At 38.1% G+C, this 22,049-nt stretch overlaps 1 protein-coding gene across 3 annotated transcripts in view; it reads left to right on the forward strand.

Moving 5' to 3' along the window:
- The window catches only part of HAPLN1 (hyaluronan and proteoglycan link protein 1), an 83,910-nt gene that overhangs the window by 56,521 nt on the left and 5,340 nt on the right, over positions 1 to 22,049 (forward strand). For all 3 annotated transcript variants that reach the window (XM_001147083.7, XM_009448909.5, XM_016953034.4), the window contains 2 exons: positions 11,911 to 12,282; positions 20,133 to 20,435. In XM_001147083.7, coding sequence (XP_001147083.1) covers positions 11,911 to 12,282; positions 20,133 to 20,435 — 675 coding nt within the window. The remainder of the gene's footprint in view (positions 1 to 11,910; positions 12,283 to 20,132; positions 20,436 to 22,049) is intronic.

Below are 22,049 nucleotides of genomic sequence, written 5' to 3' on the forward strand. Positions count from 1 at the left end.
ATTGAATAAATAAATGAAAGCAAATGTACATATAAATAATAAATATAAAAGTTTTTTTTGGAAGACACGGTGGCTCACATCTATAATCTCAGCACTTTGGGAGGCCAAGGGGAGCAGATCATTTGAGGTCAGGAGTTTAAGACCAGCCTGGCCAACATGGTGAAACCCTGTCTCTACTAAAAATACAAAAATTAGCCAGACCTGGTGTCTCATGCCTGTAGTCCCAGCTGCTTGGAAGGCTGAAGCAGGAAAATCGCTTGAACCCGGGAGGAGGAGATTGCAGTGAGCCGATATTGCGCCACTGCACTCCAGCCTGGGTGATAGAGTGAGACTAGGGCTCAAAAAAAAACAAATGTTTTTAAGGGAAAAAAAAGGTTGTGAGAGAGCACTGAGGGGGCAGTGGGCCCAATGGCGTTCGTTTGCCATTGAGGACGAGTTTGGGAGGTGCCCTCTAAGCAAGGACATCAAGCTGAGATCTGAATAATGAGTGGGAGACAGTCACATAAAAAACCAGAGGCAGAGCATTCCAGGGAGAAAAAGTAGAAAATGCAAATTCTCTGAGATTAGAATAGGCTTGATGCTTTCAAACCGAAAGAAGCCCAAGAGACTGCAGCCTGTCAGAGGGGAGGTTGTGCTTTCAGAGAGTAGGCAGGAGGCAGACCACAGTACTTTATAAGTGGTCCAGAGTTCAGAGTTCAGACTTTATTCCAAAATCATTTGAAAATGTTTAAAAGGTTTGTTTGAGCAAAGGGTGACATAATGTGATTTACATTTATAAAAGACCATGTGAATAATGGATTACGGTGGGCCAAGAGTAAAGGTGAGGCTACCTTTTAGGAGGATCTTGAAAGTTCAGGTGAGAAATCATGGTGGCAGGGACCAGGATGGTAGCAGTAAAAAGGGATGGAGATGAACCAATTTGAAAAAAAAAAAAAAAAAGTGAAGGAAGAAATGGCAGCAATTACTGATAGATTGGATGTAGGAATTAAGGGAAACAGACACCTCGAGCTCAGCTGCTAGAGTCTGGCATGAACCGAAGGATGGATGATGGAGGCATAAACTAAATTGAGAAAGACTGGGAGAACAGATTTGGGCGAGGGAGGAGGGACTCAAGTTAGTTATTTGTCATTCAATATAGGACCAACAGGAAGATGGGTTTACTAGTTTCATGCTCAGGAAGAAGTATAATGCAAGAATGTTTTGGAATCATCAGCACATAAGTGGTATTTACAACTATGGGACCAGATGAGATCACCTGGGGAGGGGGGATATGCAGATAAAGGGAAGGAGATGGACCTAGTATGAGTTTTGAACACCCTCAGTACCGACAGGTGGGATAAAGGAAAATGCAGAGGGCACATATTCACTTCCCAGAGTCTGAACCTTGATCACTGATGTGTGGAATTACTTTTCTCATATGATTTTTTAAAATTTTAAATTAGTTGCAAGTATTTGGACATAAGAGATTTTTGCATTAAAAATGTAGTTCTAGCCTCTGTTGAAAAATCCAAAGGCCTGCTATTTTTCAGCCTTCATCCTCTTAAGACAGCATCACTGGGAACCTGTATCTGCTGACAGTTTAGAACGGGGCCTGTGCTCCCCACAATAGGTACAGTCTTTTCCACTCTTTATCATCCTCATCATGTCCAGGTGCTCTCTTCACTCCCCTCAGCCTTGCCCACCTGGGCATTTGTGTTTGACTTGCCTTTTGTTTTGTTTCAGCACTAAACTTATTACCTGACCCATTGTAGGCTATTGATTCATGTTTATTAGATTAAAAAATCAAAGTTCCTTTTTATCCTCTGTTGCCTCTAGGATTGACTCCTGTGATGGGATTATTTCGACGTCTTCTTTACTAAGTGAAGACATTAGCCTTATCAGTATATACAACCAACAGTGTCATTCTACAAATTACAAATTACTTAACCTCACACTTCACCACAAAGTGGAAGTGGTCTGAATGGAGACAAGTAGAGTTGAGCTCTATGCCTTTACCACATCAAGGCACATTTCCAACAATTAAGGAGTGGTAGATAATTACAGCCTAATGAAGAAGAATGACTCATGCTAATGTTTTCGTTTCCCCATATCCTTTGAAACAAACCTCTAATATAGTTAAACTCCTAGAGAGTATGTTTATATTAAGAATGTCACTCAACATATTAGTAAAATATTCTAATTTTATTTCATTTTCTTGTGTTCTTTAATCACTCTGTAATTATGATAACCTGGTTTGTGTTTTCTAGGTCTAAAACATAAGAATTAAATGCTAGTTATTTATCCATAAATCTTTGATAACGCAGAAAAATTTAAATTCTGAAAATTATTAACCAGAGCAGACAACTCTAAGTTGACAAAGATACTAAGATTATTTTTACTTCTATAACAAGTTACATCAGAATTAACAATGATAACAATAGTAATAAATTAATATTAACATTTAAAATCACTTACTATGTGTATTTCTCATAAAAAGTTCATTACCTGGGTCATCTCATTTAGCACTCACCATAAGATGATATAAAGATGGTTAACCAGCTGGGCATGGTGGTTCACGCCTGTAATCCCAGCACTTTGGGAGGCCGAGGGGGGCAGATCACCTGAGGCCAGGAGTACAAGACCAGCCTGGCCAACATGGCAAAACCCCATCTCTACTAAAAATAGAAAAATTAACCGGACACGGTGGCGGGTGCCTATAATCCCAGCTAAAAGATGGTTAACTTTCGAAATTGAGAAAGGTTACATAGCTTGTCCCAGGTCACATGGTTGTTAGGTGGTGAGGATGAGATTAAACTCAGGCAGGTTGGCTCTTGTGCTCCAAACCCATACATGAACACACAGCAACATCAAAGCCTTTTCATGGCATCTTTTGCATGATGCAATAGGTAAAAATGGTCCCCATTTTATTCCATTCAATTTATATAACTACGTTTCAGAAGAAATAAAATCACTAAGAGAAATAAAGTTTGGTCTTGGGCTTTAGAGAAGCTTTTCTGGGCCGGGTGCCGTGGCTCACGCCTGTAATCCCAACACTTTGGGAGGCCAAGGCGGGCGGATCACGAGGTCAGGGATCGAGACCATCCCGGCTCACACGGTGAAACCCTGTCTCTACTAAAAAATACAAAAAATTAGCCGGGCGGGGTGGCAGACGCCTGTAGTCCCAGCTACTTGGGAGGCTGAGGCAGGACAATGGCGTGAACCCGGGAGGCGGAGCTTGCAGTGAGCTGAGATCGTGCCACTGCACTCCAGCCTTCGCAACAGAGCAGGACTCCGTCTCAAAAAAAAAAAAAAAAAGAAGCTTTTCTCACAGACCACCATTGTAATTCTTAACAGGGGTAAGAGGAACAAGGAATGGATGGCAACTGCAAATATACACATTCCACATCCACCCCAAATACAAACTGTCTGAAACCCCCAAGGAAATAGAGGAAGGGGCAGACAGGAATTGAATACTATAGATACAGGTAGATATAAATGTAGATATAGATGGATAGATATAGGCACAGGTATAGATATAGATGATATAGATATAGATGACAAAGACATAGGCATAGGTGGAAAGATAGTGATGTTTGTTTAAAAAGGCTTCTAGAATAGTAGTCCTGAAATGCACTCCTGTGTTGCTAAGAACCGCTAGATTAGGCGATCCTCAAGAGTTGATGAGATGTGAATTTCTCAGGAACCAACACTTTCTAGGAACTGCCTTCTGGAAGAGCATGGTAAAGAAGACAGTGTAGAAGATAGAAGCTGTTTTGTACACCAGGCACATTTTAGACATGTAAATATTTGCTAGTAAGAGTCTACACCAGCTGGGCACTCACTATAGGCCGGGCACCAAGCTAAGTTTTCAATGTGAATTACTTCCTTTAACCCTCACAAGAACCCAGGGATGAAGATGACTTACTTCCATTTACTGATGAGGAAACTGAGGTACAGAAAGGTTAAGTGACACAATGTAAGAGATATAGTCCATATGCTTAACTAATACTCTATAACTGCTGAGAAAAGAAATGAAGTAATGAATGTGGAAAGGCAGAAGCCACAAACAACTTTATCAACAGAACAGAGTTAAACTTCCTCCTCACACTTTACTTCTTCCTGCTAGAAAAAAAAGATTAAGAAAAGAGAATTAAGAGGAGACAGAATATTTATCAGAATATTATCAGAGTTTCTGGTGTACATCTCAGAACAGTGATTTTTAAACTATGTTCAGTTGACTTCCTAGAGCTCCTTGGGGCCTCGTGATGCCCATCTCAAGCAGAGAGGCTCACGTTTATAAGATTACATGGAAAAGGTTTGTCTTAGATATCCTTTGCGGGGGCAAGGAATTCCACTGTTCTTGAAAAACTTTTTTTAAACATTGCCATAGACAAACCTCCAGGCTCCAAAATAGTGATAGAATTTATCTTCATCTTTTTACTATGAAACATGGATATGATCATAACATAGTACCCATTCATGATCAGCATCACTCAAAACAATACTATATTTTGGTATTGAGCAGTTTCCCATCACATAATCCATTTAGCTCTAAGGAAAGAGAAAATGATGGATTTGGTCAATACCTACCAAATCATAGCTTCCTGGCATATCACATGTGATAATGCAGATCTCAACAGGAAGGCAAAACATGCCATTTGAGAAATTATAAAAACACAATTTAGCTGTAGATTGATAGGAAAGAGCAGAGCATGAAGACTATACAGTGGGTGCAGAGAAGGTAGCCCCTGGCAGGGTTGGGAAGTGGGCTGGATGGGAGGAGTACAATCTCGTAGCCTGTGAGACCAAAAGGCAGGTCACAGATGATGAAAAACAGCACCAATCACTTTATATCAAAGATCTCCACTTATCCTATTTTCAACATTAGATTTTTTTCCTTTATGGTTCAAAACTAGACAACAATTACTATCTTCAGCAATAGTATCTTTAAAAAATAGGGAAATGTGATACCATGTATTTCGTGTTTTAAATACATGTTTAAAGATAACATTTTTAGTAACACAGCAATAGGTATACTGAGAAAATATAATCCTTCAATTATAATAATATAGTATAATTATGGCTACCAGCTTCTTGTGTTGAGAGACTCTAGATAAAAGGTTCTTGTCTATTTGTTAAATTCCCTCAACTTCTACATTTATTTTTATAAGATTTTTATTTAGTTTATGCATGGGTGGTACATTCACATGGTTTAAAATTTTTTAAATATGGAAGTGTACATGTGAAAATCTCCCAAGCCTTCCTCTACACACTTTTCCCCACAGCTTCTCATAGTCTACCAAGGCTGTTAGTTTCTTGTGAATACTTTCAGATATACTTTATGTCAAACTACACTACACAAACTTTTGAATTCTCATAAATGGTAAGAAGCACACATACTCCTTTGTATCTTCAGGTCAAAGTTTAAACTTCCAGGTGAAAGCAAAGCTGTGCCAGAGAAAAGTTCCAGATTTTTTTTTTTTTTAAGATGAAGTCTCGCTCTGTCACCCAGGCTGGAGTGCAGTGGTGCAATCTTGGCTCACTGCAACCTCCGCCTCCCAGATTCAAGCGATTCTCCTGCCTCGGCCTCCCAAGTAGCTGGGATTACAGGTGTGCACCACCATGCCTGGCTAATTTTTGTACTTTTAGTAGAGACGGGGTTTCACCATGTTGGCCAGGCTGGTCTCAAACACCTGACCTCAGGTGATCCACCTACCTCTGCCTCCCAAAGTGCTGGGATTACAGGCATGAGCCACTGCACCCAGCTCTAGGTTTCAAATTCAAATAAAGTAGGTGAGGGCACAAGGCAAGAATGAGATCATTTTTCTACTACCTTTCTTACTGTCTTCCCTTCTAGAGACTCAAGATCCTCTGCATTCAAGAATAGCTGGGGAAGCAAGCTAAAACTTGGTCTCTGATAAAAGTAATGAACTCTTCGAAAGAACAGTAAAGGCTGGACGCGAAGGGAGAGGGTTAGCATGGATGGAGGTGGGCACCTGGAAAGGTTTCTGATGCGATCTGATTAGACACATTAGAATCATGACCAAAAGATAGGTTCTTCTGCTCCAGGTGAGCAGTTTCAGGAGAAATTAGATTTCTTCCAGTCTTAAGGAAACAAAATAATGATAAAGTTAAAGGTTAATAAGTGAGGCACTCTTTATTTTCTAAATTTTGTGTCCTGCTCAAATGTAATGTGTAAAGTACGAGAGACAAATGTTTAAATTACGTATTCTACTTAAATATGGTGTCTTTAATGTACATAACTGTTTTTATAAAGTGTTTTCATTTTAGAGAGGTAGTATGGTGTGAAGCAAGCTCAGATATCCATGTTTACTGCCATAGCCAGGCCCAAGCTATATGCAGCACTAGTATATTTCAGTCACAGACACTTATTGCATCAAGCACTATGTTGATGCTGGAGAAACAACATAAACAAGGCAGAGTGATTGTTTGCAATAGACCATGGTAAGCACAGTGATGGACACAAATCCATCCTGGCTGCTCATTCTCCTGCAGGCTTTGGCTACCCTAAGGAAAATAACAGCTTCCAAAGTGTTAGTATTAAACATCCAAATCTGCCAAAGTGTTAACAAATGTCACAAAATAAAGAACTGTTTTTAAAACCTTGTGCATTTTTTTTTCAAATAATTCATTATGGAGCTGACAATTGAGTCTATGTCTATCAGTTTGGAATGTCAGAAAGAAATTAACTTTCTGTTTGGGATGATGAAAAAGTTTTGGAAAGGGGTAGTGGTGATGGTTGCGTAACAAGGTGAAAGTAATTAATGGCACTGAATTAAACATGGTTAAAATAGCAATTTTTTAAATATATATTTTACCACAATGGACAAAATTAAATGATGGCGGTAGAGTATTTTCTTGGAGAGATTATTTTTAACGTTCTTATTTAGCCATCTTAAATACATTCCCCAGTTGGGTTTTTTTTTTTTAATTATTATTGATCTAGGAAATCCAAAAGTCTCGAGTCTAGTTCATCCATACACCAGTGGAGAAAGTAACCAACATCAAGCCTGGCTAGCTTGCACCATCCTCAATTCATTTTAAAAAGACAAACTTGTTTTTTAACATTGAAATTTTGATTTGTATCAGGGAGGTTCCCAAGGGCTTCACTTTCAAAATGAGTGGTGTAAGGACCATGAGAATGGAGGGATGAAAAAGTCTTTCTAATGGGAAAGGCTTTCTAGAGAGGAGCGAGGAAGCCCCTGACAACCGATCATCCCTGTCTTTCTCCAGGAGGGCTCCCAATTTCATGTAATGTCATTGTTTCCCATGATGATTCATAAAATGTATAACTACAAATGACCTAAGTTTAAGATATGACTTTGTATGGATTAAAAACAGAAACTTTGTGGCTCACGCCTATAATCCCAGCACTTTGGGAGGCTGAGGCAGGTGGATCACCTGAGGTCAGGAGTTCTAGACCAGCCTGGCTAACATGGTGAAACCCCATCTCTACTAAAAAATACAAGAAATTAGCAGGGTGTGGTGGCACGCACCTGTAAACCCAGCTACTCGGGAGGCTGAGGCAGGAGAATGGCTTGAACCCGGGAGGCAGAGGTTGCAGTGAGCCAAGTTGGTGCCATTGCACTCCAGCCTGGGCAACAAGAGTGAAACTCTGTCTTAAAAAAAAAAAAAAACAAAATCAAAAACACACACAAACTTTGATCCATAGCACCCTTTCCTTTTTTCTATCACCTAGATTTCTGTGGGTATAAACCGCCAAATAAATTTTTATGCTTTTAATAGGACTAAGAACAATAGGCAGTGGTCCAATGTCATAGTTTTAAATTGTTTTTCTCCAGTTGTGCTTGTCCTATTGTTTAAAAGTCTTCATCTAAATTTCATAGCAAGTGTAAAGATCAGTTGTTTGCTCATGCCATTGCTTTTATTATTGGGTGAAACTAAATGATGTCCTCTGGATTTCACAGCAGAATTTGTAAGATAATAACGAGGCCCCAGCGGTTCAGTGAGTCCCCATTAGTGTTCTCACCAGGCCCTGCAGTTTCCCCTGGAGACAACTCAGCTTTGAAGGGCATCAGATCTTTCAAGTCATTGTCACTAATGGAAATGGGGAATTTATTTACTTGTAAATTGCACTTTAAAAAATTTCAGTCCCCCACTGGACATCTTCAATTTCCCCAATTTCAACATACAGCCTCATTTATGGACAAAATTAAGCTCTTCAACACTATGCAAGTGTTTATGTGCACCTTTTCACACTGAAAGGAAAAGGGGAAATGGTCACTTGTATGCTACATAGTTTTATTTATTTTCCCATGTTTTTTTTTTTAAAAAAGCAATACTCATTCTAATGATCAAGGTTTATTTTTATCTTTTGCATTTCAATTGCTATGCAACAGCCTGCTAATCAAACAGTTCTTTTTTTTTTTTTTTGAGACGTAGTCTTTCTGTGTTGCCCAGGCTGGGGTACAGCGACACAATCTCAGCTCACTGCCACCTCCACTTCCCAGGTTCAGGCAATTCTCCTGCTTCATTCAGCCTCCCGAGTAGCTGGGACTATCGGCACGCACCACCATGCCTGTCTAATTTTTGTACTTTTAGTTGAGACGGGGTTTCACCATGTTGACCAGGCTGATCTCGAACTCCTGACCTCAAGTGATCTGCCCACCTCAGCCTCCCAAAGTGCTGGGATTATAGGCGTGAGCCACTGCACCCAGCCCCAATCAAACAGTTTTGATTTAAACATTAATTTCAAACTGATCCAGGAGTTTAAATCCAATTATCAGATTCAAGACTTTCTCTAGGCAAAAGTGTGCAAAGTTTGTAATCAACGCCTGTGGTTCCCTTTCCTCTGTCTTCACTCCTTTCATTTCCCTGTCTAATTCAGTGTGTTTCCTGGCTGGTCTCTGTGATGACAACCTGTGACATAGCACCTGATAAGAACTGCAAGCTCAAGATTCTCATGAGGTAGATTTATCAGAGTCCAACAGCTAAGGCATGGGAGAGCCTGCAATAGACCACTTCTCCAAAATGCTCAGTGCTGTGTAATCTGAAGTGTAGATCTTCTAAAAGCAAACAAACAAACGAAAACATTATTCTCAAGGCCATGTTGGAGGTTTAGCCTAAGGAACCTTAATGGCCTTAGTCACTAAATATGTTACATACCTTTGCTAGGGTTCTTTGAATTTCAGCCAGAGACTTCTGGCATCTATTACTTCAACACACACACACACACACACACACACACACACACACACACCCCAAAACGAATGAGAATGGTAGAATTTTATACATTTCGATAGGCTTGTTAAAAAACTATTTTGGGTGAGGGTCAGTGGATGTTTGGTGCCTGCTTAATTTTCAACATTATACCACACAAGTCATCCTCTATTCACAATGCTGGAGTAGAAATAAAACAAAAACAAAATCAGAAACCTACACTTCTAAAATACTGCAAGATGGTTTACAGTTAACCACAGAAAAAAATTAGAAGTCTGAGTCCCTTATACCAGAGTTTTGATCTTTGCCTTAACCCTTTAATTTATAAAACATTTAGACCTTGTGTTCATTCTGGAACAGTTTATGATTAAACTAAACCTCCCAAATTTCCAACTCTCCTATTTCCAAGTCTCACAGGTGGCATTTTATGTATTTACATTTTACTCCACATGATTCAAAACTTTATAAATAATTGAAATTATGGAAGACTAATATATGACAAAATTATGCTCTATATTGGGCAGTATCTTAGTCGGAAAATACTGTGTAAAATCTATGCAGTAGGAACAGTTTAGTAGTTAGTGTACACCTCGTATTGGTCAGCCATTATCCTAAGTGCTTTATGTGTATTAGGTTAATTGTATATTGTAGGTAATAGTATCTGTAATTCACATATAAGGAAATTAGGGCTTAGAGGCTGCACAACTTGCCCAAGGCTACAGAGCTAGTAAATTGAGGAAGTGAGGTTAGACCAAGGTCTATGTCACATTAGAGCCCTTGTTCACAACTGCTATGATATCCTCTATGCCAGTGCATTTAGGCATTATTTTTGATTTTGAACTAAACAACTGAAAGAATAATGAAACTGAGACCTATTTTAGCTATGTGTCATATCTAAACTATGTTTCAGTATGGGAAGGCCCAGCTCCTGGAGTGTTCCCACACACCACCCTTGCCCCCCACAAGATACTGGTGAGGAAATGTTCCCTATGACCCTCAGGCATTACTGAGAAATCTTAGTCAACAGCATTTTTTCCTCCTCCTAGAAAGAAGGCACTAGAGATGTTTCAGTAGAAGTTGGATGCAGGCATTGTGGACATTGTAAGGAAAAACTTATATGTAGGGTAGAATTACATAGAGTTATGTTTTATATCTTGAGATTCTATGGTCCTAAATAATGAGATCAAGAATGGAATATAAAGGAAATGCTTAATGAGCTGGATTTGTGATTCCTCTTAACTAAATAATAAATGAAGCCATTATCCTCGCATTTCATTATCTATTCAAAGTGAGGGGCATTGATGGCTTTGCTAAACTTTTCAGCTTTTTGAGGCTTGGGACTCACTTATAAATGAAATGATATGCTCATTAAAAATATTAATTCTGATTGCTATATGATAAAAATAGAGATGCTGTGTCTATTTTTTGGATACTTTCTATTTTAAAATCCAAATCCTATATTTGCCATTCAATAACTGTGTGTCTCAACATGGCTACTCTTCCCAGTGATTTGGACATCTTAAATGATTCATGGCAAAGGATTATTCAACACCTATCTGCCCAAGGCAGGAGGTCTGCAGAGTTGTGTGAAGAGCAGCTTTGGTATCTATTAAAAGCTGTGTATAGACACAAAGATATCCGTATCCAGGAGCTCTTATATCACTTTCTCATTTTCAAATCTTGCACATCCTCAAGAGACACTGTCAAGGTCAAAAGCACAATGTGCTAGCCAGGGGGAAACCCCAGAGAAAGCCAAAATCTGAAAATAACAGCTGGTATGTAGAAAATGGCAGACCTGCTGACTTGGCAGGCTCAGGATATTGTGGTGCTCTTTGGAAGGCAATAGAGTCCTTGGAGGAAGGACTTGGAGGAAAACAAAAGGACAAGGAAAGGAAAGGTGGAAGTAATAAGATAACTGCAAAACAAGACATAGCAGAAAGCAAAGAGAGAGAATAGAAGGATATTTAAGGGAGTAAAGAAGCAAATAATTATTTGGTTAATCAGAAAAGAAGTATAACTTTGGATACGCTTTTAACATTCAAATTTTGAGGAATACATTTCAAAATCTTCTGGAATTTGTCGAAAGCATTTATTAAAATTACCTTTGTCTAACCTTTCTGTGAAAACAAAATACATATTTCGTGAAATATTTCAGAAGAGTCTAACACAGGTGTATATTTGACTAGAAGCCATAAATGTGAGGATATTCTGAGTTCTCTGGCCAGAACAGTACAATGAAAGTGAATCATGTTGCTTCATATTTTGCCTGTAAGTACAATGTAAACTTATTGTATTAGAAAGCCCAGCTGGGTTTACCTTACCTTGAAATGTTTGGGTTTATATTGACGAACCCGTCATGCAACTCTCTCACTTCTCTTGGTCTTGTTTCTATATTTTTGATATTTAAATGTAGAAGAAAAAATTGAAACAATAATAAATAGAATTTATTATGAAATCATTCAGATGACTATGGAGTTTTATAGCCAATATTTCTTACTGACGATAATGTAACTTCTTCCCCTTTGGTTTAAAATACATGACTACTTTAGAGATATCTTCTAGTTATTAGAGGTCCCTTTCTATATGGTTCAAAAGAGATTACGTAGAGAAGCTAACCACTCAAAGCTATCCTTTGTCAGATATCCTATATATGTGATATATTTCATTTTACAAAAATGTCTGAAAGTATATTAATAGTTATTTTCTTTTTTTTTCCCTTTTTTATTATAGCAGAAAATGGCCCCCATCTACTTGTGGAAGCAGAGCAAGCCAAGGTGTTTTCACACAGAGGTGGCAATGTTACACTGCCATGTAAATTTTATCGAGACCCTACAGCATTTGGCTCAGGAATCCATAAAATCCGAATTAAGTGGACCAAGCTAACTTCGGATTACCTCAAGGAAGTGGATGTTTTTGTTTCCATGGGATACCACAAAAAAACCTATGGAGGCTACCAGGGTAGAGTGTTTCTGAAGGGAGGCAGTGATAGTGATGCTTCTCTGGTCATCACAGACCTCACTCTGGAAGATTATGGGAGATATAAGTGTGAGGTGATTGAAGGATTAGAAGATGATACTGCTGTGGTAGCACTGGACTTACAAGGTATGTATCTATAAGTCATGTTCAACGTAGAAATGGTCATTAATAGTTGCTTTTTTTTTCATGAAGAGTAATGTCTAGTGGTTAACACCGTAATAAAGTGAAAAACCAAAGTCCTTGCCTAGCATCTTTTTCTATTCTTTTGTATTCTATAGTCTGCCTATGATTCCAGCTTTCATGTTTGAAATGCATACACAATGCTTATGTGCAAAATTGAAGCTATTTGTAACTAGGAGAAACGTGCAGTGGAACTGAATTAACAGTTTTCAGATACTGCCTTATGCTATTCAAAATCATCTAAATTCCATTATATGGTTATTGAGAAATTCAGACTGTGTACTTTTTTATTTTGTTTCTAAAATTATCTCAGTTTCAAAATAATGGCATGTTTTGTAAAGGACATCTGCTAACTAAAATATATGTAATTGTATTCTGTAAAATGACTGCAAAACCTTAATTCAACAAAAAAGTAATCTCTAGCTTTCTTTAAATATTCTTCTAAAGAAGTGATTTTGTAATGGTTCAGAGTCGCTTAGCCATTCGGTCAAGGCATTTTGTGGGAGAATTCTATTTCTTAAATATGTAGGCCATTCAATAGGTTCAATAACCAACATGTGTACAAACCTGTACAATAAAAAGTGTCCTTGCCATCCTTGCCTCCCCTCTGCCCAATGTCCACCCTCTAGAGACCCTCCTCTCCTTAGTTTCTCATGGATCACAGGACACCTTATTTTTTGTAAATTTCAGCATTATTTTACACTGAAGGGTGGATTTTGGCAGCATTGAGAGAATGCTTTCCTTCCTTATCTACATAAAACTCTAAGTGTATGCTTGCTAGAAGCTCCTTTTACCCCTGAGGACAGATTTGTGGCTTTGGGAAAAATATCTGTTTGGTCCACTAGCATATCACTATTTGACCTTTTGAATCCCATACAATCCTATCACATATATGGAGATTTATTTGCTTTATACATCTAATAAATTGCACAACATCATAAAGTACATTTTTGTGACCTTTCGTTGTCTCTCATAGGTAGTTCTTGGCCCCTGAGTACATGCCACTTTTGCTTTAAGTTTTTATTGATTCACATTAATATCCATGAACATTGGCATTATTCAGGATGGAAGGAGTTGACTTAGAGAAGACAGTATGTCATCAAATATTAATTGAAACTATTTATCAAAGAGGCATGGAAGGTTGGAGAAAGCCTTGAGCTAGTAGTATTAAGAGGCTTAGGTTCACCTCAGCTCTGCCAGTATCAGTTTTGTAACTGGGGCAGATCACTTATCCTTAAACAAGTTGGAATTCTATTATCTGTTGTTACTTTTTCTTCTAAAACCCTATGTTTATATAGCAAAATATTTCCTAAACTTAAGTAATTCACATGCAATATTTACTGTCTATGTTTATTTTACAAAATTAAACTCTAAATAAAAAGAAACCAGTATAACTTACCAGAAATACAAGGAAATAATAAAAATACATACAATAAAATAAGGTCACTGTTTTAAAGGAGCTTCAACCTATGTTACAGTATAATGCATTATAGGGTCAAATCAAGGCTCCTCCAAGACACAATTAGAGATGCTGAAAGGGGACTAAGAAAATAATTTTTGGTGGATCACAAGGTCAGAAGATTGATACCATCCTGGCTAACATGGTGAAACCCCGTCTCTACTAAAAATACAAAAAATTAGCCGGGCATGGTGGCAGGCGCCTGTAGTCCCAGCTACTCGGGAAGCTGAGGCAGGAAAATGGCATGAACCCAGGAGGCAGAGCTTGCAGTGAGCCGAGATCACACCACTGCACTCCAGCCTGGGCGACAGAGCAAGACTCCATCTCAAAAAAAAAAAAAAAAAAAAAAAGAAAAGAATTTTTTTCTCCTAGGCTCTGCACCATTGCAAATCTCCAGATTCTCCATGCTTAGGGAACATTCCCTGCCATATAGAATATATGCATATGAGCTAAGTAAATGTGGTCCAAGAAACCAATTTAATTGATACATATTTTTACAGGTGCTGTTTTGGTGCCATGAGATGGAAAGAATTCCAATCTTTGCTCTTTTCATTCAACAATCTTATAGTCCATTAAAGATTCTCAAATAATTTAATGAAATAAGGCAGAAGTCAGTAAAATAAGTAGGCACAAACAAATTCCTATAATCATATGTTCTATTTATTTTGTTCATGTTCAGTCAATCTTCTTTATAGATGAAGCTTAAGACAAACACCTTTTCTAAGATAACATGGCTAGCTCTAGTAAGAGCTAGAGCTGGAATTTGATACCAAAGGTATTGTCTGAAGCCTGTGCTCTACTCCACTGTGATTTAAGGGTTTGCAAGAAGGAGAAATTTTCTTTTGGTAGAGGAGAGGCTTTAAAAAAACAGGAGCATTCAGCTGCTTCAGGCTTTAGAAAATTCTGAAAGTCTCAAAGTTATTGGAGCGATAAGCTAGGACCTGTCCTGTGCTCGTGGTAGCTGTTAAATCTGCCTCCTCCATGATGTTCTCATAGCACCTTATGTAGACTTCCATTATAGCTCTGATCACATTTTGTTTTGTAAATATTTGTAAACTTCTTTGTCTGTTAAACATGATCTACTTGAGGACATTCAAGTGCCAAGAACAGAATTCAGGCTCAGTAAATAGTTTACAAGTAAAAGAATGTTTGATACAAAGTGTTTAAAGTTTCAAATACAAAAAAGGGTGCATGCAATGTGGGAGTCATGGAAACCATTCTTAAGAAAGAGACACGGCCGGGCATGGTGGTTCACGCCTGTAATCCCAGCACTTTGGGAAGCCAAGGCGGGTTGATCACTTGGAGTCAGGAGTTTGCGACCAGCCTGGTCAACATGGTGAAACCCCATCTCTACTAAAAATACAAAAATTAGCCTGGCATGGTGGTGCGTGCCTGTAATCCCAGCTACTCTGGAGGCTGAGGCAGGAGAATCGCTTGAATCCAGGAGGCGGAGATTGCAGTGAGCCGAGATCGTGCCATTGCACTCCAGCCTGGGTGACAGAGCGAGACTCCGTCTCAAAAACAAAAACAAAAACAAAAACAAAAAAAAACCAGATACTTGATTTGGACCATGAATGTAAGCCTTTCAAAAGGTAATGAGCATGAAAAAGCAGGAGAGAGGGCATCATAGATAAGAGAGAGAAATTACTCAAAGCAAAAATGTGAACAACAGATACCACCGACAGCATTCCAGCTTGCCTGCATTAAGTCTCACGTTGGTGACAGGGTGGGATAAAAATGTTTAACTTTTCATTGTCGCTAATTTCAAACATTTGGAAAAGTAAAAGGAATAGTGTAATGAATCCATATATCATCATCCAGCTTCAAAAAGTATCATGATATAGCCAATCTTATTTTATTTTGCTTTCTTACTCCCACTACCACTGAATAATTTTCAAGAAAAACTCAGATGGGATATTATTTTATCTAAATATACTTCAGAGTAAGATGAGGATTGATATTTCAAAGTAAAATTACAACAAATTAAGATAGCCACAAGAATAAAATAAAAGCCATAAAAATAAAATTTGAGAAAACTTGACATAAGCTAAGGACACTCTCCATGTGTTCTGGGATAGAAACTCAAGATGCAGCAGATTATATGCATAAGAGTTTGAAATCTGTGCTGAACCACACACGGCAAAAGACATACCTTCTGGTTATCATTTATTAGCTCTCGTTCTCATTTTTAACCTTTTTCATTATCAGTTACATCCTTACATGTGACTATCTACCCATCAGGCAGTGGTACTCAAACTCCCTGTCAGTCTTCTAACATGCACCAAAGGGCCAGGGAAGCATCTCATTTTAAATGCCTTGACTGAGCTGCTTTTCCAACTGTAATTGCACATTATCTTTAATTGAGTTGGTCCTTTAATACCAGCTTAAATGCTATTTACACTAAAGAATTTTACCAATTAGAAAAAAAAATTCTTCATGTAGCCTAAATTATATAGCTCCTATTTGTATTACAAGCTTTTATTCTGCCTTGGATTCAAACCATATATATATCCAAACTACATATATTTATTCTGTCTTGGATTCAAACTATATATATATATATATATATATATATATATATATATATATATCCTGTCAAATATAGGAAGAGGCCACATCCATACCTATATCCTAGAGTACCAAGCACAGTGCCTTGCATTAGTTGTTAAGAACTGTCCATATAATCATACTGACAAAAAAAAAAATTGTAAATCCTTAACAAAGACTGACCTCCATGTGAGTTGGAATTAGATATGGAAACACGGCATTTTCATACAGAATCTTGGATAGGGCAGAGCCCTCTGACTGCCACCAATTACCTACCTAGAAATAGCAGGCAACAAGCAACAAGCTTTATACAGATGTAACAAAAGAGTGTCACTAGGAATTTAGGAAGAAGCTTGGACTACAGAATCAGCAATTCAATTGAGCACAGCAATCAATAAATACACAAATAATGATATGAAAAACATGACATTTATGCTTCCAAACTTCCATTGTATTTATCTTCCATTGGTGAAAATGGGGCTAAATATACAAAATTATAGTCTGAGAACTATCAGAAATAGAAACACAATTTCAGATATGTGCATAGCACTGATAAGCACTATGACAGGCACTAAGGAAGGTAATATTATTTATGCTACATGGTCTCTGCCTTTTTATGACTAGAAATATTTACTTTATGTAATTATTAAAGCTTACTTTAACTTTTATGTGTCCCTTTTGATTATATTTTGACATATAAGTATGGAGGATAAATTAGTCAGATATTCCTTGGACAATCATACCACCTTCTTTCCCATCCATAAAAGTTTAACTTTTTTTATTTTTGCAACATTGGATAAAAGCAACCATTTGCTCCAGAATTCAGCTGTAGGAATTGCACATTTTTTCTACAGAGCCAAGAAGGTTTCTGCAATTGGATGTTAAAATCTTAACTAGCCAGAAGTGTAATAAGTAAACAAATAAAATACTAACAATAATGAAGTTCCAAAAATGGCCCTGCTTGTAAGATACATCTTACTGTTGAAATGTGTATGTGAAATTTGTAGAATACAAGGAAAGTTTTAAAACTTTGAGTAAAGCATAGAGCTTTACCTTGATTTACTTGGAATATGTTCTTTCCAGCACATCAAACAGTAATTCAAATTTGTTAAGTAAATCTTTTGAGCTGATACAACACTTAGTTGACAATTCTTACAATTGAAAAATACTAAAATATTAACATAAGTTTCACTTTGACTCTAAAAAATGATTGTATGAAATTATGTTAAATTTGAAAACAACTCAAAAATATATAGCACTGGATGTGGAACTAAATCGTATTTAAGTAATGTTCAGTGGTTAATCAAGGACAAATTACTAGAGAAAAACTTGTCCCGATGTTTATGAGAGTCCACCGAAATACACTACAGTGAATTTAAACCTGAAAGATTTTCCAGGTCTTTAAAATTAGTATAAATTAAAATATTCTGCATTCTCCAATGTTACCATCTTCAGCCATTTTGGAAATGGAAGTCAACCCCACTGGTTTCTTTCTCTCCTCAGGTTGAGATACTTTGAGATTTTCTGTCACTTAAGATCTAGCTAAAAGGAATCTCTACTGAATAAATCGAATATTTTCCTTTTCATCAGCACTCCCAGGGTTGCTGAGGAAAGAGGATAAAAGATATGAGGGACCAGGGCACCATAATAGTTATTTCCCAGCACTCACTGGGTTCCCAGCTCAGTGCCTGGGCAGAGCCCTCCTTAGATAGAACCATCTCCAGGCCTTCCCTCACCCCTCACCACAGGAGTTAGTGGCAACCAAGAGAGGCTTTTACTCCTTCCTTTTAGCTCTGATTCAGCTTATAGATCCTTCAGCCAAGAACCTGAGAAGGCAGAATGAGATCAGGAAGCCTTCTTGGATCTCTGCCTTTCATGGATGGTGCCAGCTGGATTGCCCTACAGAGACAAACGTGTCCTACAGAGGCCTTCAGTGGATGTGACTTGATTTAAGGCCATTGAAATTTCTTCTTGTAGAGTCTTCTAGGACAATTTATTAAAGAAATATTTCCTGTGTACTGGTTATGCTATTAGTGAGTTTGTACATCATCTTGAATAGCGTCTGCAGTCTCATAAAATAGCACATGTTTTATAACTCACCAAATTACTGTGCCAGTGGGACAAATGTTTGCATTCCAGATGCCAAAATACTAGTTATTTCTAATTATATTAAAAAATTCAAGGCAAGCCCTTGAATAATGATTCAAAATTACTTATCTTTTAATAACCATGGGAGAAATACTTTGACAGTAGTCCTTTTCAAAGTCCAGCAAGTGATGCAACTTTGCTTTCTTATGTGGTAATCCTTAGCCTTTAAAGAAAATGGGCAGAGTGTTTTGAGACAGCTTGGTCACCTCCCATAATTATTTGACCAAAAGAAATGTTTTGGAAAGCCATACACCTTCCTAGGCAAAATCAAATACGAAGTCACACTGTTTACATTTGCTAAGGAACTTTTGTCCTCAAAATATTTAACTTAATTATTTCACATTAGTCAATCAATGGATGTCTATTCTGTACCTACCTTTTACAGAACAAGCTTAGGGAAGTTTTTTTTTCCTGTTTATAATAAAAATGTTTCAAACCCCTTACTTTCAGTTTGCAATATATACATGTGGAAGTTGAAAAATAGTAATGGAAATACTTTTAAATGAAAGCCCTTGTTTTAGTCCTGCTATTTAAGGGCAGGGAAAAAAAATAAGATTAAGGGCTACATTAAAAGTAAACATGCAAGAGTACCATGATGCTTTCTATGGAGGCGTGCCTCACTGTACAGATCTGTCTTATTAATCTGAAATAAAGTTGTTTAATTATTTTCTTGTTAAATATGCAAAGGAGTCCACTTTAGCAGGGGTATCCAATATTTTGGCTTTCCTCGGCCACATTGGAAGAAGAACTGTCTTGGGCCACACATAAAATATACTAACACTAATGATAGCTGATGAGCTGAAAAAAAAAAAAAAAAAAACAGAAAAGAAAGAAAGAAAAAGAAAAAAGAAAATCACAAAAAATCTCACAATGTTTTAAGAGAGTTTACAGATTTTTGTTGGGCTGCATTTAGAGCTGTTCTGGGCCACATGTGGCTCATGGGCCATGGGTTGGACAAGCTTGTTTTCACGTTTCTCCAAATAAGAATCCCCCCTAAGTGAAGGTTACTTATCTGCAAGTTATTAGAAGAACATGTAAAAAGTTATATATCTACATTTGAATAATTTGTTAATATGCTTGTTTATACATTTAAAAGACTACATAAAACTAATTACTAATTATACAGGAAAAACACTAAGAAAAACATTGTGAATTTTGATAAGTACCTTCTCTTGGAGCACTACATCCCCTCCGCTCTTAGTATTCAACAATGACTATTTCTATATTTGCCACCAACTCTTAGTATTCAATATTGACTTTCTCCCTAGGTGACAGAGCTCAGTAGTAACCCATTATAGTGTTAGTAACTGGCAGCAAATGGTAAGTTCCTGGGGAGGGCTATTTGGAAACTGTAACCTGTAGACAGATCTCTTCAGAAAGGAGAATTTTAAGACTTGAGTTGAACTCCTCGCTAAAGCAGTAAATCACTGAAGTTATAAAATAAAAAAGCTGATCATGAGATGCTCAGAACTGAGAGGCTGCTTGAAGGGGAAAGGGATCATGAGAAACAGTTGCTAGTTGACGAAAAACTACTGTCTCATCTGATGGAGGGTCTGTTAAGTTTTTCACCAACTAGGTGGCATTTGCTCAGAGTTGTTAGTTTTGGGGCTTCTAACGACTCCTTGCTTTCTCCTTTGGACAGGTGTGGTATTCCCTTACTTTCCACGACTGGGGCGCTACAATCTCAATTTTCACGAGGCGCAGCAGGCGTGTCTGGACCAGGATGCTGTGATCGCCTCCTTCGACCAGCTGTACGACGCCTGGCGGGGCGGGCTGGACTGGTGCAATGCCGGCTGGCTCAGTGATGGCTCTGTGCAATATCCCATCACAAAGCCCAGAGAGCCCTGTGGGGGCCAGAACACAGTGCCCGGAGTCAGGAACTACGGATTTTGGGATAAAGATAAAAGCAGATATGATGTTTTCTGTTTTACATCCAATTTCAATGGTAAGATAATAACTGTACTGCCTTCTTTCCTATGTCACAGACTATTCCATACTATAACACTACACTTGGTTTTTAATCTTATCTTCTTAGAAAAACAAACAAAAACAAGCTTTGAAGTTTTGCTGTAGTTTAAAAAGATATAAAAAGTTCTTGAGTGTCATAATTATTAAATATCCACACAAGTCAAGCAAAAGTACATATTCCCAGTACTGCTACGTTTTATTTCATCCCATTTTTATATGAAATAATTGAAACTGTTATGTGGCTTGAGGTCTGTTACCTATTGTCAAAGATGATGCTGCCAGTGTGTGCCCTCCATAGGATATGGTTCTGTCAATCAAAGTAAGCGTGCCTTCATTATTACCCATGCTCTCCCTCTCTCAATCACATATACACTTATTCATAGGTGATCAACAGAGCTCAGGACAAAGTGGGGAGTAAGCAAGAAAAAGAAAATAGAACTAACTCTCAAGGTGAAAGCAGAAGGAAAGGTTGCAGCAGTGTTGATGACTGATTCATTTTATTCATACACCTCTCAGCCCTTCTCTTGCTGTCTTCAGAACCAGCCACATAATTTGTGCAGCCCGGTGTAAAATGAAAATGTGGGCTGGGTGCTGTGGCTCACGCCTATAATCCCAGCACTTTGGGAGGCCTAGGCAGGGGCACTGCTTGGGCCCAGGAGTTTGAGACCAGACATGGCATCATAGTGAGACCCCATCTCTAAAAGAAAAAATAAATAAATAAAAAGAAAAAAAAGGAAAGAAAATGTGGAGCTCCTTGTTCAAAACTGTTAAAAATTTTAAGATGGTGACAGCGGAACATTAAACTAAATGCAGAGCCCTTCTCCATGTGGGGCCCTGTGTGGTGGCACAGGTCACACACCCATGAAGCAAGCCCTGGCCCCGTGAGTTATATTTGAGGTCCCTGGTGATATGCTTTGGGAAAAATAGAAAGAGATTATGGGTCAGGGGTCAATAATCTTTTTTTTTTTTTTTTTTTTTTTAAGACAGGGTATCACCCTGTCTGTCACCCAGGCTGGAGTACAGTAGCACGACCTGGGCTCACTGCAGCCTCTACCTCCCTGGTTCCCAAATGACTCTCCCTCCTCAGCCTCCTGAGTAGCTGGGACCATGGTGCATGCCACCACGCCTATTTAATTTTTGTTTTTTGGTTTTGTGGTTTTTCTTTTTTTCAATGTAGACATGGGGTTTCACTGTGTTGGCCAGGCTGGTCTCCAACTCCTGACCTCACATAATCAGCCTGCCTCAGCCTCCTAAAGTGCTGGGATTACAGACGTGAGCCGCTGTGCCTGGCCGACAATCTTTTTCTGTAAAGGGCCATATAGTAAATATTTTTGGCTTTGCTGGCCATATGGTGTCTGCTGCAAAGGCTCATTGTAAATGTGTATGTTGTAGCACAAAAAGAGCCATCAAAATACTAAACCCAGATGGAGATGGCAGCATTCCAATAAAACTTCATTTACAAAAACAGGTAGGAGGCCGATTTTGACCCATGAGCTATAGTTTGCTGAACTCTGGTGTAGATGATTGTACTTAACCTCTAGTTAATATTCCAGTGGCCACTACCCTTTCTCCAAATCACACCATCTCAGTC

This window comes from Pan troglodytes, chromosome 4 (assembly GCF_028858775.2).
Source record: "Pan troglodytes isolate AG18354 chromosome 4, NHGRI_mPanTro3-v2.0_pri, whole genome shotgun sequence".
In the NCBI taxonomy this organism is placed as follows: domain Eukaryota; kingdom Metazoa; phylum Chordata; class Mammalia; order Primates; family Hominidae; genus Pan; species Pan troglodytes.